The sequence below is a fragment of the Zalophus californianus genome, chromosome 9 (assembly GCF_009762305.2).
Source record: "Zalophus californianus isolate mZalCal1 chromosome 9, mZalCal1.pri.v2, whole genome shotgun sequence".
Classification (NCBI taxonomy): domain Eukaryota; kingdom Metazoa; phylum Chordata; class Mammalia; order Carnivora; family Otariidae; genus Zalophus; species Zalophus californianus.
The window spans coordinates 24,640,495-24,659,146 of NC_045603.1; the positions used below are offsets into that span (position 1 = coordinate 24,640,495).

Here is an 18,652-nt window from a genome sequence, read left to right on the forward strand (position 1 = left end):
TAATGTTAAATCATCCTTGCATTCCTGGAATATACACAATTTGATTACACACATCCATTCAAAGATATATAGATATATATCTCCATTCAAGAATCACAGGCCCAGGGAGGTTCTCATGCAACTCAAGTAATGTAAATTCAAAAAACAGACCTACGTGAAGGCAGGCCCAGGATTATAAATCATTAGGAAGAAAGACTCTCTCCCACCCACCCACCTCCTGTACCCATGTGGAGATACCTCCCCATACAAATAGGCAGACTGGTTTTCTTCTGGTCTCCATTCTCTAGAATGTGGTCTTTTGGAGGTCATAATTTTAATGTGTAAGTCTCAGTTCCAAACCCCCATCTTTCATGTGCCCAAGCTTCATATCTTGTCACTGAATGGCTGTTAATCTGAGCTTTTTTATAACTGAGCCCATCAACCAACTGCAGCATCTACTCATAAAATGACCATTCTAGTTTTCAGTTCCCCTTTCTGGGCCCCTGGAATTTATCTTACTTTCTTGTGAGCTCCACAATGTGCTTGAGGATATTTGTTCAATTCTGCCCAAAATTTCTAGGTGCTTTGTAGCAACAGGGTTTTCAGCTCACCCAGTTTGCCCTTTTTCCAGAAACAGAAGTCTCTAAGGATGCCTTTTTAACACCAAAAAATTTCAAAGACCCTCCTCCACACGCACCTACATTCTGTCATCAACATCATCACCATCACTATCACTTTTGTTATCTTTGTCATGATCATAGCTAACATTTAATTAAACTATGTTCCAGATACTGGGCTAAATGCTTTACATGGACTAATTTTTTAATTACCATTATCCTATGAGGTAGATACATACTAATTATTGTAATTTTACAATATATTTATTGAAAGAACTAGCTGCTATGTATTCAGTAAAACTTTTTAATAGCTTTGAATGTGATTACAATTAACATCTCATTTTTTTAAATAGTTGCATGTATATATGCAAGATATACAATTTATCCCACCTACAATCTCAGATAGGTGAGCATACAGATTTTGGATTCTCCTTACAATAAATTCTCACTTCTCTCCATTTCACTCCCCTCCAGATGGGTCTGAGACCCTAAGTTAAGATTCAGTGCTCTACATAAAACATAAGAAAAACTGAGTAGCTACCATGTGCCAGGTACTGGTTTCTGCAACATTACCAATACCTCATTTAAACTATATAACTTAATACCAGTAGAATTGATTCTATTGTTATAATTTCACAGATGAGGATACTTATATTCAAACAGATGAAATAATTTGCTCAAGATCACACAGTCAATTTAGAGCCAAGATTCAACTCTGGGAAAGAGAAACCCTCCTACACTGTTGGTGGGAACGCAAGTTGGTGCAGCCACTCTGGAAAACAGTATGGAGGTTCCTCAAAAAGTTGAAAATAGAGCTACCCTATGACCCAGCAATTGCACTACTGGGTATTTACCCCAAAGATACAAATGGAGTGATCCGAAGGGGTACATGCACCCCAATGTTTATAGCAGCAATGTCCACAATAGCCAAACTATGGAAAGAGCCAAGATGTCCATCAACAGATGAATGGATAAAGAAGATATGGTATATATATATATATATATATATATATATATATATATATATATAATGGAATATTATGCAGCCATCAAAAAGAATCTTGCCATTTGCCACAACGTGGATGGAACTAGAGGGTATTATGCTAAGCGAAATAAGTCAATCAGAGAAAGACATGTATCATATGATCTCACTGATATGAGGAATTCTTAATTTCAGGAAACAAACCGAGGGTTGCTGGAGTGGTGGGGGGGTGGGAGGGATGGGGTGGCTGGGTGATAGACATTGGGGAGGGTATGTGCTATGGTGAGCACTGTGAATTGTGTAAGACTGATGAATCACAGACCTGTACCTCTGAAACAAATAATACATTATATGTGAAAATAAAAAAAAAAAAAAAGGAGATAGTAGGAAGGGGAAAATGAAGGGGGGGATATCGGAGGGGGAGACGAACCATGAGAGACTATGGACTCTGAGAAACAAACTGAGGGTTCTAGATGGGAGGGGGTGGGGAGATGGGTTAGCCCAGTTATGGGAATTAAAGAGGGCACGTATTGAATGGAGCACTGTGTGTTATACGCAAACAACGAATCATGGAACACTACATCAAAAACTAATGATGTATGGTGATTAACATAACATAATAAAATAAAATTTTAAAAAATTTTAGCATCTGGTGAATCCTTAGGTCACACCAACAAACCACCTGTACTACATCTACCATATGCCACAGTACAGCTGGGCAGGTTGCCTACCACACAATTTTAGGGGGTACCATTCATGCTGTTATCATCATAGACTTGTATATTTATTTTGGCAATTACCCAGCAAATGGCAATAAATCATATCAAGGAAAGGGTACATTTTTCTAATTTAAATAAGAGTAGCAATAGTTCATAAACGGTCTTTAGCTTCATTTGAGAAAACTGCCACCTTCTATGAAACTCATTTTATTTAGTGGCTTTAATTGCCAGAAATTTTCCACCTGAAGCTAAAATCTAGCACTTTGTAACTTCTATTACTATTCTTATTCCTGCCCTATGAAGCCTCAGAGAATAAGTGCTGGCCCACTAAGCCAGTGATTCTGAAATTCTAGTTTCCTTAAGAATCTATCTGGGGACGGTGCCTGGGTGGCTCAGTCGGTTAAGTGTCTGCCTTGGGCTCAGATGATGATCCTGGGGTCTTGGGATCAAGCCCCACGAAGGGAACCTGCTTCTCCCTCTCCCTCTGCCGCTCCGCCTGCTTGTTCTCGCTCTCTCTCAAATAAATAAATAAATAATCTTTAAAAAAATAACCTACCTGGGGGAATTTTAAGAGGAAAATACCTGTAATTATAAACTTTTAACACCCCACAACTGAAATTATGATTCCATATGCCTTAAATGGGAAATAGAAAGCTGTATATTTAGCAAGCACTATAAATGATCCCTGGAAAAACCATTGGCAGACAGCTATTATGCCTCCTCAATCTCTTGTGAATTTCAAACATACTGTCCCCAATTTAAGATTTCTCAACTCTAGCTCTCTCAAGACACAATGCTACATAAAGAACTCAAAATTGCATTCCCTAAAACCTATCATTAGAAGAAAGTAAATTCAGAATGATCCCTCAGTCCTCTAGTATATTCATGATATTTGATTGGTACCCAGTTATAGGACTTGCATATTTTATGCATTAGAAAAATATCTTTTATACAAGTATCCTGAAGAAACTTTTTTTTAAAATCAAACATAGCATATTGACTAAATACCTGGACGTTGAAGGCAATACACCTAAGTTCAAATCTACTTACTATGCAATCTTTTTTTTTAAATTTTTTATTATTATGTTATGTTAATCACCATACATTGCATCATTAGTTTTTGATGTAATGTTCCATGATTCATTGTTTGTGTAAACACCCAGTGCTCCATTCAATACGTGCCCTCTTTAATACCCATCACCAGACCAACCCATCCCCCCACCCTCTCCCCTCCAGAACCCTCAGTTTGTCTCTCAAAGTCCGTCGTCTCTCATGGTTCGTCTCCCCCTCCGATTCCCCCACTTCATTCTTCCCCTCCTGCTATCTTCTTCTTCTTTTTTTTACTTACTATGCAATCTTGAGCAAGTTAGATGTGTAGCAAAAATCATCACTATGACTACCACAAATCAACTGGAGTGAATCTCACAAACACAATACTGAGATAAAAAGCAAGCTGCAGTCACACTATGACTTTATATATATATATATAAATTTAAAAGCAATACTCCCTACTTTCTGGGAAAAACACACATACGTAATAAAAGTATGCCTGGAATTTACAGTCATTATATTTAGAATACCAGTTACTGCTAGGCAGGAAGAAAGGTGATATGATCAAAGGAGTTAGTGGACGAGTTTCAACTGTACTAATAATGTACTGTTTCTTAAGGGGAAATGGGTCTGCCTTATAACATTCTTTATAATTTTATGACATATATTTTAAATTGATTTTTCAGAGAAAATATAGCAATTATGAGTAGTAACATTTAGCAACAGGAAAAGTGCCAATGAAATAATGTTAGGAAAAAAACATCAGAATGCTACTATGCTAAAAAATATAAAAAAAGACTAGAAGAGAATACAAAAAATAATATTTCAGTCTATATAGTGAAATTGCAGATTTTTCATTTTTATACCTCAAAATATCCTCTAATGTTAATAACAACTTTTGTAATTTAAAATTATAATTTTTGAATTAATCAGGCAAACAAAAATATAGATCACTGGCTTCCTCTCTAGAAAAGTATTTTTCAATAGTAGTCCATGAACACTAGTGTCCTAAGTAGTTATTCCATAGGGCGTAAAATGGGTTTTATTTTCAAGTAATGGAATATATGGTATTCTATATCTTCTTGGAAAACTACAATGCTCATAAGCAAATGAAGGCCTCTGAGAAGTCTTATAGTAAAGAACCTGTTGTGTTTAATCCAAAGTCACCCAAAGTTACTTGACTCTGGCATCCTTTTCTGAAGCACAGTATTAGCATCACATAGGACAGACTTGACCAAATGCTATTCTAGTTCTTGTCTATAAATAAAAGAGTGTTTATAACATATATGACATGGTTCCCTAGACTCCCATTCAGATCTATAGAACAACACAATCTCTGATGGACAGAAATAATTCAAACATTGTAAGAAAAACATAATCAAGAAGAGGAATAGCTATTTATCTCCCTTACCCCCTTTCTTCTCTTAAGGTAACAATCACTAAGAACTTGCCCAGTGCCAGGGACTGTTCTAAGTATCTTTTCAACAGGTAAAACTCATTGAATCCGTCAGAGGAATATGCTGAGCAGGACCTTTCTGCTCCATGAGTCTATGAATCACAACATATTAAAAATACCAGTGGTAATGTAACTACAAATCCTTTTAAGATAATTTACCAGGTTATTTTTAAAGCTGATTGGGATTTTTTTTCTACAGTAAAAGCAAAAGGTAGAAAATGTCCCCTGTAGTTTTCAATGTATGTAGACACTGTAAATTCTCAAATATTAAATATTCAAAATTATTTCTATAATTAACCATTACATATTTACAAATTCAATATTATTTGAAAATCTAAATTCACGTTTTTAATTGTATTTTCTAAAATATCTTTGCAATACCTTTAGTATTGGAAGAATTTCTATGTTCCCTCTCGAAATCCCAAAGAATTCACCAGTTCCTTTTCTTAAAGGTATCTCTGTGGGGGGGGAAAAAAGGAAAAGAAGGAAGGAAGGAACAGAAGAGGAAGGAAGGGAAGAGGAGAAGAAAAGGGTAAAAGTAGGAAGAAGAGTGAGAAGGAGAGAAGAAACAAAGGGAAAGAAGGAAGGACCAGAGGAAAGAAGAAGAGGAAGGAAAAAAATGTCAACATAGCAGGGAATCATAGTCCTAAAAAATGTTATGCCAAATTGGTTACCTTTTTGATTACTCATGATTTTAGAAATGATTCAACACTCAGAAGTTGACTAAACACAAAATTATTTCTTCCATATAATTACATTTTGTCTTTATATAAGTTAATTTAAAAGCATCTTGCAGTACAACAAACAGAATTAAAAATCCTGATTATTAACAGGTAATATTATGGTAAAGAGACTGGTCTTTCTATAAGGTCTATAAAGTCCATTGAAAAGCATTCACAAAACAGTGTAAAAGCCTTATGAATTTGGACAAATATCAGACAAGTCTGGTTTGAGTGAAACAAAAATAAATCATAAATATATGGCAATGCTAGTTCCCTATTTTAAAATGTACTCAATAATTTAAATAATCCATTACTTAATAAACAGTCCAATAAACATTTTGAATCAGATTGCCATAATTAATATACAAGAATGACTTGTACTTTGTATTTTTATGTGCCAATAAGATTATGATAATAATGTTGGAAAAGTTGTAAGAATTTATATATCTAAATGGGGACAACCCCTTATATAAACATAGATTTTTCTATTTATAAATGGATCATGCTCCAATATCAATTAGTTCTTTAGAAATGAAACACTTCAGCAAAGAATCAACAAATTGCATTTAATTTATAATTAAACAGAGTATAAAATACAACAAAACAATAGTCTCCCAAAAGTAATAATAAACAAAATAAAATTGAATAAGAAATAGACTTCAAAAAAAAAAAAAAGTAATCATTGGGCCTTTTGTTTTCAATAACAGGTAACCTGGAAAAATTCTCCTGACTAGAGACCACTAGAAAAGCTGAGGGGCACCTGGGTGGCTCAGGCATTAAGCGTCTGCCTTCGGCTCAGGTCATGATCCCAGGGTCCTGGGATCGAGCCCCGCATCGGGCTCCCTGCTCTACGGGGCGCCTGCTTCTCCCTCTCTCACTCCCCCTGCTTGTGTTCCCTCTCTCGCTAAGTCTCTCTCTGTCAAATAAATAAAATCTTTAAAAAAAAAAAAAAAGAAAAGCTGAAAAAATTTTATTTCTTCATCTGTAAGCAAAGAAGATCATGAAAATATAAATATAGAGCTAGGATCTTGAGAAAAGAGTATCACCTGGATCTTGGGAAGAGAGCCCAGGGACTAAAGAATGGCATTAGAGCTACCTTCCCAACTGAGGACTTTTGTCAATTCTGAAATGGAAAGCTGAGAAGCTGAGTAATGCTTCTGACAGCCCTGAGAACTAAAGCAACAGAGATTAGGATCCAGAGCCACTAAGAGTAAGAAGCCAGAAGAGGCTGCATCCCAGGACTTAGGGTAAATGGAAAGTAAGTCAACAGGAGAGCATCTCAGCTTCAAATTATCTTAATTTCTCAAACTGGACTAATAGGATCCTAGAGTAATAATGTCTTCATGCATCTAGTAAAAGCAAGCATAATCTTCTCTGGAAGAACATTAACCTCATCTTCTAAGGCTTCAAGTTATTTCTATATTTGGCAAATATAATGTCTACCACACAATCAAAAATAGCCAGAGTAACCAAAAAGCTGATGAAGTAATTCTTCACTTAAGAACTCAATATAGTAAGTGCAGGAGGAATGATAGAAGTTTGAAGCCCTTTCTGGCTTCTCACTCCCACTCCTCCAGTAGCCTTCAATCAATGACAGATAAAAGTTGTATAAATATCTCAACCTCCCAGCTCTCTGGGGCAGGTTCTATACAGTCTCCTAGAGGTGTCTCATGGGAAAAAGTCCTAAACCTACAACAGTAGCCTTCTCCTTAACTTACTGTACTTTGTATTGCCTTCCTTTCCTTTTCTGTCTCACTTCTCCACACGACCACCCTGCTTCCCTAGATAACTACTTCATTCAACAACTTGTCTCAGAATCTACATCTGGGGAAAACAACCTAGGAAAAAGGTCAGGCTGACAATAGCTGAACTCACTGGTAAGTCTTTACAACACAACATGTGGGATAACTAGGCATTATATGCTTCCTGATTCAACACAACAGGGAGTAAACAGCACCACCTATGAAGTATTCTTGCCAAGTGTATAAGATATTGGCAGGAATTCTTTTTGATAAGATACCACTTGAATCTAAGCAAGCCTCTAGATCCAACTACCAGCTAGAGAAACAAGTTAATACCACAAAGACACAAAGAGCCAAATCCAGAATGTGGGGAATCCTACAAGATGACAAATCAATTTCTTCAAAAAACAAATGGCTTGAAAGGGGGAGGAGGAAAGGAACTGTTATAGATTAGAAAGAGAGACTCAAAAAAATGTAAGAAAGTAAAATGTACGAGCTTATTTGGATCCTGATTGGAACAAGCCAACTTGGGATTTTTTTTTTTAATTTATTTATTTATTTATTTAACAGAGAACGAGACAGCGAGAGAGGGAACACAAGCCGGGGGAGTGGGAGAGGGAGAAGCACTGTATATAGATACAGCTATATAGCATTTAACATGTGCCAGGGAACATTCTAAGAGCTCTATATACCTACTGCAATGGACTGAATGTGTCTATCCAAAATTCCTGTGCTGAAATTCTAACTCCCAATGTGATAATATTGGGAGGTGGGGCCTTCAGGAGGTAATTAGACATGCGGGTGACGCCCTCAATATTTTTAATTTAGTCAGGGACATAGGAATTTTCCCCTAATTTTGTAAAGTATAGTAATAATGGCATTATAGTTTTGTAAAACAAAACAAAATACTTATCTGTTACATAGACAAACCAACACATACACACACACACACTGAGGTATTTCCTGGTGAAATGACATGATGTCTGCTTTGAAACACTCCAGAGGAAAAAATGTGTTACAGGAAGAAATGAAATAAGATTGGCAAAATGTTCATAATATTGGTACTGGATAATAGGTACATGGTAACTTATTTCATCTCTCTCTATTTGAAATTCTGCATAATAAAAATTTTAAGAAAGGAAAGGTATTTTAAGACAGGACATTTCAAAAAAATAGGACTTCAGACCATTGAATGTATTAGATAGCCAGAGACCTTTAGCCAGTAGTTCTCAAACTTTGATGTATACCAAAATCACCAGATAAACTAATAAAGACTAGAAAGGCCCAGGCTAGATGAAGTAGGATAGGATCTGGGCCTTTGTATTTTTAACAAGTTCCCAAGTGATACTGATGCCAATCAAAATTTGAGAACCATGGCTCTAAACTTCCATCTGCTAAGCCACACTCAACAACTGAGGACAGCAGAGCAAGATTAATGAATCTCTGGGAAAACAATTACTATGATAATTACTTTACTACAAAGTCCCTCAAATGTGATACCCACTATGTAAGAGGGGCAGAAGAGGAAAGGAAACACCCACTAACCACACCACCTTACTCCCTACATATGGGTTACTTTCTAAAACAGATGGTTCAAGGGTTCAACCACATGCTGAAGAAAGAAGGTCAGAGCATAAGGCTGTCCTTTGAGAGAAGGAACCTTCTGGAAGGAGAAGAATGCTGGCAGAAAGGGATTGGGGCAGAGAGAGTAGGGAGTGGGTGGGAAATGAGAACAAAAAAAGACGAAGATAAGAGGAAAGGGGGAAAAGAAGAGGAGAAATAAAATAAGTGAAGCCAACAAATTTTAAAAGGAGGGAATCAGAAGATAGGAGAAAATTAAAAAGGAGATAAAATGTAAAACACTGATCCATTCAACAGACATTTATTTAAGTTACCAGTCTGTGTGGGGCAGTGTGGTGGTTACCAAAAATATAACGGCAACCAAAACATGTTCTCTTCCTTCAAGCAACATACACTCTATCGGGAAATGGCAGAGGAGGAAAGGGGATAAAAAGGGGGAAAGAAAAGTAAAAAGAAAGAATGGGGAAGAGGAAGGGAGGTGAAAGTGGTAATGAGGAATGGAGAAGGGGAGTACATGAGTGAGGAGAAGACAAAAGACACTTATGTGCCATGGAACCATACAGCATATAACCGTTGTATGGTTATTTCTTGGTTAAACCTCTGTTATTTCTATCTCTGGTTATAAATCATCAAGGAAGCATAATACTGAAATGCCTAGCTTCCGTTCACAGCAGTTATTCTTTTTTCCAATTTATACTTACACACTCATATGTGTATATGTATATTAGTAACTTCATACTTTTCATTCATTGTATTACCTAGAGATTTTTTAAATTTTCTTCGTGGGTTTCCTAATAACTCCAATATTTCACTTAATCGCAACGTGACCTCTGCTACCACCACAACATCAATGTCTTCCATTTTATAGCAGTGAATTACTTCATTTATCTGCCACAGAAGATAAACCCACTAAAAAGAGACAATCAATTAAAATATTACATTGTTGAGTCACATTTTTTTAAACTTAGGACTTCCTTGAAGTCATCATCTTCTAGACACATGGAAATGTTAGACAGGTAGACACCCCCTTATTGGTACATCTTAATTATAAACATCAATGATCCTAATCAATCTGTTTCTATAAACTCGTAAAGAAGATTCACCTAAGCTTACAATCTGCATATCTATAGCCATGATGGAACATTTAACATCTTTTTTTAACATATCAGTAAAGATGATCAGTATCCTCAAAGTTCTCATTCCCCCTCACAAAGCAGCTGTCGTGATCACTCCCCGAGTCTTCCAAAACAGTGAGGGGGAGGCAGCTGTTTCAAGCTCCATGCTAAGTGCCTTCAAATCTGTCTTTCATGCCTATATCCCCCCAAAGCTTAGCACATAAAATTAGCCATCACACTTTAGGAACTAAAATGAGGAAACAACATTACTTTTTCACTCCATTACCTTTTCAGAGGACATGGTAAAAAGCCCATGTACCCTATGTACAACACATCCAATATGTTACTGTTAAAATGTTTCCTCCTACATTCCCTGTTTACAATATTCACCTGCTCAACTTTCTCCTTTCCATGAAAGAGCTCTTTGAAATAGTCTAAAGATATTATTGCAGAAAAAAAACCCTAAAACTCCTTATCTATTTGTATTCTCTATTATTAACCTTCTTAATGAACTTATCCAAGTTCATGTAACCTTAAACGCACTACATTTATTCCTCTCTTAGAAACCTGAAATACCTTCCCACTCCCCAAAACTAAACTGCAGAAGTGCAGAGAATACACTTAGAAAAAGGCTCAGTCAGCACCACATTTAAAGAATGGTAGTTATGCAGGTGGATAAACAGGGAAAATTTAGATTTGAAGTGTGCATCACAACTTAAATTAGCAGTAATAAAAAGCAAGTGAAAGGAAACAAAAAGGAATACTTTATTAGTACTGATTTTCTGGGTGAATTTTGCATAGTCATTTCTGGGCATATTGATCCTCTGAATTCCTAATTTGCATTTCTGCCATAGGAACATTATCGTGTCCACAACGATTTCTTTATCAGGCTGAACATTCTGAAAACAAAAACAGTAAAGTAATGGTAAGAATAAGATACACTGTAGATACAGCTATATAGCATTTAACGTGTGCCAGGGAACATTCTAAGAGCTCTATATACCTACTGCAATGGACTGAATGTGTCTATCCAAAATTCCTGTGCTGAAATTCTAACTCCCAATGTGATAATATTGGGAGGTGGGGCCTTCAGGAGGTAATTAGACATGCGGGTGACGCCCTCAAGAGCAAAAATAGTACTTATAAAAGGGACTCCAGAGTCTGTCACTTTCTTTCTGCCGAGCAAAGACAGCTATCTATGAACCAGGAGGTGGACCCTCACCAGGCACCAAATCTGCTGGTGCCTTGATCTTGGATTTCTCAGCCTCCAGAACTGTGAGAAGTAAGTGTTCCATGTTTAAGCCACCCTGTCTATGGTATTTTTGTTATGGTAGCCCATACAGACTAAGACTTATACCAATTTATTTAATCTTCATGACAACTCTATGAAGAGAGTACTACTATTATCTTTTTAAATTTTCTGTGTTAAAATAATAAAGAATGGGGAGGGGGATGAATTGTAAGGGGAGAGGGAGTAGGGAGCTGGGAAAGGATACAAACAAGGAGGAAAGAGAGACATAAAGAAACCAAGAGAACATCACACTGTGTATCAATAGATACCATGAGTATAATGAATACATCTCCTCTCAAATCAGTTATTTGGCTCTTTTCAAAAGAAAAATATAACTAGGGGCGCCTGGGTAGCTCAGTTGGTTAAGCAACTGCCTTCGGCTCTGGTCATGATCCTGGAGTCCCGGGATCAAGTCCCGCATCGGGCTCCCTGCTCAGCAGGGAGTCTGCTTCTCCCTCTAACCTTCCTCCCTCTCATGTGCTCGCTCTCTCTCTCTCTCTCATTCTCTCTCCCAAATAAATAAAATCTTAAAAAAAAATATAACTCATTATATCTGAACTAGAAGGATAATGAGTTTATGATTAAAATACACCAAACCTTGAACTTCTTTGGGGCAGCTCTAAGACTTAATTTGCATATGTAGTACCTAGTATGGAACCATAACAGAGATCAATAAATGTTTATTGAATTGAATTGAATGAACTAAGACATACACGATTTTTTTTAAAAGCCGGTAGTAAAAATTCCTTGCCCTGGGGCACCTGGGTGGCTCAGTCAGTTGGGAGTCCCACTCTTGGTCTCAGCTCAGGTCTTGATCTCAGGGTTGTGAGTTCAAGCCCTGCACTGGGTTCCATGCTGGGAACGTGGAGCCTACTTAAAAAAAAAAAAAAAAATCAAGGGCTCCTGGGTGGCTCAGTCCTTAAGCGGCTGCCTTCGGCTCAGGTCATGATCCCAGAGTCCTGGGATCGAGTCCCACATGAGGCTCCCTGCTAAGCGGGAAGCCTGCTTCTCCCACTCCCCCTGCTTGTGTTCCTGCTCTCGCTTTCTCTGTCTCTGTCAAATAAATAAATAAATAAAATCTTAAAAAAAAAAATCGAGATGAACCATGAAAGACTATAGACTCTGAGAAACAAACTGAGGGTTCTAGAGGGGAGGAGGGTGGGGGGAATGGGTATTAAAGAGGGCACGTATTGAATGGAGCACTGGGTGTTATACCCAAACAATGAATCATGGAACACTACATCAAAAACTAATGATGTAATGTATGGTGATTAACATAACAAAATTTAAAAACAAAATCTGGCTGGGAGCTATACGGGATTAACAGCACAGCTCTGGGCTATTAAAGTGGGCCAGAATGGCTTTCTGACACTGAAGAAATTAAAAGTATGGGAAAGGGTAGCCTCTTCCTCCAGAGGGCATTGTTTGGCCTTAGAGATTCAGAGAAAGCAACTGAAATTAGATTTTTGCATCTGGTCATAGGGGCAATGTTACTAGAAGAAGAAATTATAAATAAGTGTAGAAGAAGGTATAAATAAGTTTTGGTCTATTCATACAGTGGAATACTATGCAATAAAAATGGAACAATATACAACCACTTGCAACAATAAGGACTCTTACAAACAATATCAATTGAAAGAAGCAAGATGCTGAAAGTATGCATAGATCTCCCTTGACTTATAAATTGAAAATACCATAAATCAAAAATGCGTTTAATCTATTGAACATCATAGTCTAGACTTACCTACTTTAAACATGCTCAGAACACTTACATTAGCCTATAGTAGGACAAAGGTCCCGAACACAAAGCCTACTTTATAATAAAGTGTTAACTATCTCATGTAATTTATTGAATACTGTGCTGAAAGTGAAAACCAGAATAGTTGTGTGTCTGTCATTTCCCCTCATGATCATGTAGCTGACTAGGAGTCATGGTTGCTGCTGCCCAGCATCATGAGAGAGTATCATACTGCATATTGCCAGCCAGGGAAAAGATCAAAGTTCACAATTTAAAGTATGCTTTCTCCTGAATGTGTATTGTTTGCGCACCATTGTAAGATGGAAAAATCTTAGGTTGAATCATCCTAAGACAGGGACCATCTGTATTTTCTGTATCCCATTACATACAACACAAAAAAATAGGCAAAACTAACCCAATGACTAAAAAGTCAAGATAGTGAGTACCCACGGTAGAGTCAGTGATTGGAAGGGAGCACAGGGGTAGCTACTTGGTGCTGGTCATGTTCTGTTTCTTGAACTGGATGTGCTTCATTTATGAAAACTCATTGAGCTATACACTAGTAAAATGTTTGTCATTATATATATTATTCATCAATATAAAGGTTTAAAAAAAAAGTAAGATTCAAGGGTGCCTGGGTGGCTCACTTGGTTAAGTATCAGACTCTTGATTTTGGCTCAGGCCATGATATCAGAGTCATGACATCAAGCCACCGAGTCAGGCTCTGTGCTCAGTGTGGAGCCTGCTTGTCCCTCTCCCTATGCTCCTCCCCCCGCTCATCCTCTCCCTCTCTTTCAAGTAAATAAATGAATAAAATCTTTAAAAAAACACAAAAACAAAAAGTAAGATTCAAAGTACTGAATTTCTAAATATTTCTGTTTTGGAATATAAACATATATCATGTATCAAATAAGATTATAAAAAAGATATGTCAAGTGCCTGGGTGGCACAATGGGTCAAGCCTGCAACTCTTGGTTTTGGCTCAGGTCATGATCTCAGGGTCGTGAGATCAACTGCATCGGGCTCTGCACTCAACGTGGAGTTGGCTTGGGACTCTCTCTCCCTCTCCTTTCGCCCCTCCTCCAACTTCTCTCTCTAAAATAAATAAATAAATAAATAAACCTTTTAAAAAAAGATATGTCGGGGCGCCTGGGTGGCTCAGTTGGTTAAGCGACTGCCTTTGCCTCAGGTCATGATCCTGGAGTCCCGGGATCAAGTCCCGTATTGGGCTCCTGCTCGGCAGGGAGTCTGCTTCTCCCTCTGACCCTCTTCCCTCTCGTGCTCTCTATCTCTCATTCTCTCTCTCTCAAATAAATAAATAAAATCTTTTTAAAAAAAAAGATATGTCAATGCTTCTGAACTAATCTTTTAAAATTTAGATTATTGGGTGCCTGGGTGGCTCAGTCGTTAAGCGGCTGCCTTCGGCTCAGGTCATGATCCCAGAGTCCTGGGATCGAGTCCCGCATCAGGCTCCCTGCTCAGCGGGAAGTCTGCTTCTCCCTCTCCCTCTGCCTGCCTCTCTGCCTACTTGTTCTCTCTCTCTCTGTCAAATAAATAAAATCTTTAAAAAATAAAATAAAATTTAGATTATTAAATAAATTATGAAAATAAACAAAATCAAAGCTCATAGGTATTGATTGCTTATGATGAACCTCAAAGGTGGCCAGGAGCATGGGCACAGGACAGAAATGGGACCAGCTTCAGGAACAGCAGAAAAGCTCTCTGTATTGGGTTGGACATAGAAGGGACATGAGCAACCCATCACACCCTATCCTTTCCTCTAAAGAATGTTTAATCTTCTTGTCCTCAGTTTCCCCAATTGGTCCTTTATACCTGGATTTAGCAACTGAACTCAAGAACAGAGATCCTCAAGAGGAAATCTTGTCTACTAGGCCTTGAAAAAACAAGTCTAAGGATGACAATTGGACATCTTGGTAGATTTGGAACATAACTACATCTGATTCCTAGACTGCTAATAGCTCATGATCATTACTAGCTTCTGGAACTATACCTCAATGAAAATATTATTCTTGGAAAACTTGTCCTAAGTTCATCATTAAAATACTTATTTGTAAAAAAAAAAAAAAAAAAAAAATCCTTGCCCTTTTCAGCCTTGATTAGAATTTTTTGGTTTAACCCCAAAAAACAAATAATCCAGTTAAGATATGGACAGAAGACATGAATAGACATTTTTCCAAAGAAGACATTCAAATGACTAACAGATACATGAAAGATGCTCAACATCACTCATCACTCAACATCAGGGACATATAAATAAAAACCACAGTCAGACACTACCTCACACCAGTCAGAATGGCCAAAATTAACAACACTGAAACAACAGATGTTGGCAAGGATGCAGAGAAAGAACCCTCTTACACTGCTGGTGGGAAGGCAAGCTGGTACAGCCACTCTGGAAAACAGTATGGAGGTTCCTCAAATATTAAAAATAGAGCTACCCTATGACCCAGCAATTGCACTACTAGGTACTTACCCCAAAGGATAAAAAAATACTGATTCTAAGGGGCACATGCACCCTAATGTTTACAGCAGCATTATCAACAATAGCCAAACTATGGAGAGGGCCCAAATGTCCATCAACAAATGAATGGATAAAGAAGATGTGGTATATATATATATATATATATATATACACACACACACACACACACACACACACACACACACACACACACACACACACAATGGAATATTACTTAGCCACAAAAAAGGAAACCTTGCCATTTGCAATGACATGGATAGAGTGAGGTGTATTATGCTAAGTGAAATAAGTCAATCAGAGAAAGACAAATACCACATGACTTCACTTATCTATGGAATTTAGGAAACAAAACAGATGAAAATAGGGGAAAGAAGGGGAAAAAAAGGAGAGAGGGAGACAAATCATAAGAGAGTCTCAACTATGGAGAGCAAACTGAGGGTTGATGGAGGGGAGGAGTGTGGGGGATGGGCTAAACAGGTGATGGGTATTAAGGAGGGCACTTGTGATGAACGCTGGGTGTTATCTGTAAGTGATGAATCACTAAATTCTAGTCCAGAAACCAATATTATACTATATGTTAACTAACTAGAATTTAAATAAAAACTTGAAACAAAAAAAAAGAATTTTTTGTTTAGCTCTCCTACTATAATCATTATATTTGCTCTCAAATACCTTTCTTACAAAAATTAAATACGTGTCACAAGTATTTAATAAACCCAGAAGAAATAAAAAACATTTTACCAGTGGAACTTCTCAAGTCCCTTACTGTGGTTTCACTTCCCTGAACAAAAGTTAATACAATGCTCTATCATTGTGGTTTTCAAATTTTCTTTAGAATAGTAAAGCCAAATTTTCAAATGAAATTCTATCTCAACAATTGTATATAAAACTAATAAAAACAGGTTAGGGTGTTATACCCAAAGCTGAACTCCTGAGGGAACTTTGGCAAAGCCCTGGGGATCCCTGGAATTCAGTTTTAACCACCAGTGCTGTTCTAGTTACTTAAACATTCATACTCACAAATCATCATCTCTAATGGCCATTGGGTACAAAGTGACTCTAAATAATAACTAAGCGCCGTATTCATGGACTGGAAAGCGGTATTTCATTAAGAATGTTAACTCTAATTGAAATGACTGCTTCATTTCCTTCATTATTAGGAATATAGCTAGCATAGGAATTTTCCAAAAAGGAACAAAAAGAGTTATTATCAAAACAGACTTAAAATCAGAAGTCAGACTATGACTCAACCTCTTATTTAATGATTAAACAATACAGAATTTTGGCAAGGTGCAATTCCCGTGATATTTTAAATCTGGCTTTAAATTAGGTATAATAACCTCCTTCAACACTATTACAAAGTCTTCAAAAAAGCAATTAATTTCACCTGGGGAGAAGCACAGACACAAGAGTACAAGGTTGCTGCCAAATGGAAAATGTCTTCTGAATATCCGTAAGTCTTCAAACAAGAATCTAATTCATAAAGAGGAGAAAAATGAAACAAAAAAATCAATTACAAAATTTCAAATAGAAAAGGCATAGAAGCAAAAATTCTACAAAATGACATAAATGGTATCTGGACAAATATCATGTCACTAAGATATTTCTATATGAAAACTAATCTAAGTGGGCTCTAATGCAATTAAAATAGACTATTATCATTAATCTGTGATCTGTATGCCAACTACATACAGAATAGAATTGAAAAGGCTTATAATATTAAAACACATGTAAAATATGGCAGTTGAAATAAAAATAACAAAAATATCTATTCAGAAACCACTAGAAAAAATATATGTATCATTGCTTGGTACAAATTATTTACTGCAATTGAACAGCCAGAAAATGCCTTAATAACATTATAAAACATAAAAAAAGATTAGGGATTAAATCATTCTTGTCAGTCTAAAATTAGAGGTTGCAGATTTCCAGTTATATGTACAATAACTTTTAAGACTTAAAATGCTGGAATGAAAAACTGCCCCTACTGAAAAAAGATGGGAGACCACCAAATCTTCCCTTGCTAAAGGGAACTGATAGCTTTTGATTTACTGCCGTGCTGGTCTCTCACTTACCAACAAGGTAGCAGCTAAGTAGAACCTTACTCACCTCCTCAAAATCATCACATAGAATAAAACCCAGCATCCTTACAAGGTCTAGGAGCCTACAGGATCTGGCACCCAGCTATTTCTCTGCCTACATTTCCTACCACATTCTCAAATTCCACCAGCACTACCAGCGCACGCTAGCCACATGTGCCTCCTTGTCATTCCTTCAACAACCAAGCACTTGGTCTTTGCATGTCCTGTTTCCTCTGCCTTGAACATTCTTTCTCACTTTGCCTAGAGAGTATATTTTATCAGATGAAATTTTAAGTTTTCAAAAAGGCAAATAAATACTCACCATGAAAAGCAATTTTCTTAACATAAATTTGAGCTGATTGTCCTTCTTTGTAATTTTCCATGGGAAAGACCAAACCTTTGTTTCTCTTTACATTGATTAAAGGTTCTATTGCAACAAGAAGAATTAAATCCTTTTCTGCTTTCTTTGACTCTGGATCATCCTGCCTCTAAGAGAAGTATATCCCACAAGTTAATAATTCAAGCCATCTTAACAAAATAAAAACAAATTACTGGTTTTGTATATGTTACCTGGAGAAAATCAATAAGCTGCCCAGCTAAAGATTCAAATAAACTCCATTCCTCATAAGTAAAAGCTAACTTTACAAATTTCACAGCGGCATCTATAGAAATAACATTTTTTCCTTTTACAGTAAGTTGCAAAAGAGATGTTTGTGGAAAATCAAGCATTCCATCTGCACCAGTATTTGACACTAGAAAAGAAAAAAGAGAGGTTTGAATGTCACTCATGCAAAGAAATATTTACTAAATATTAACTAACAGATACTGCTAGGCACAAGAGAAACAATGGAAAAGAAGCAAATACAATCCCTACCTTTACAGAGCTTATACTCTAATGAGGAAACAAGAAATCTTAGAAGGGAAATACAGGGTGCTGTGGGGACAAATAAGAAGGGCATCGAACATGGGTTTGAGGTAGGAGAGTGGTCAAGGTCGTCCAGCCAGAGAAAGGAACATGGAATCCCAAACACAGAGAATTAGCAAGAGTTAACTAGTCAAATAGGTAGCTAGATATT

General features: G+C 36.9%; 1 protein-coding gene and 1 long non-coding RNA gene across 2 annotated transcripts in view; one reads left to right on the top strand and one right to left on the bottom strand.

The window, feature by feature from the left end:
- The window catches only part of CFAP54 (cilia and flagella associated protein 54), a 301,093-nt gene that overhangs the window by 242,962 nt on the left and 39,479 nt on the right, over positions 1-18,652 (bottom strand). Inside the window, exons 10-15 of the mRNA XM_027594798.2 lie at positions 18,147-18,328; positions 17,899-18,064; positions 16,883-16,968; positions 10,728-10,862; positions 9,607-9,757; positions 5,185-5,261 (exon numbers count right to left, since the gene is read on the bottom strand). Coding sequence (XP_027450599.2) covers positions 5,185-5,261; positions 9,607-9,757; positions 10,728-10,862; positions 16,883-16,968; positions 17,899-18,064; positions 18,147-18,328 — 797 coding nt within the window. The remainder of the gene's footprint in view (positions 1-5,184; positions 5,262-9,606; positions 9,758-10,727; positions 10,863-16,882; positions 16,969-17,898; positions 18,065-18,146; positions 18,329-18,652) is intronic.
- The window catches only part of LOC113922649, a 101,663-nt gene that overhangs the window by 25,007 nt on the left and 58,004 nt on the right, over positions 1-18,652 (top strand). The gene's annotated exons all lie outside the window — the stretch shown is intronic.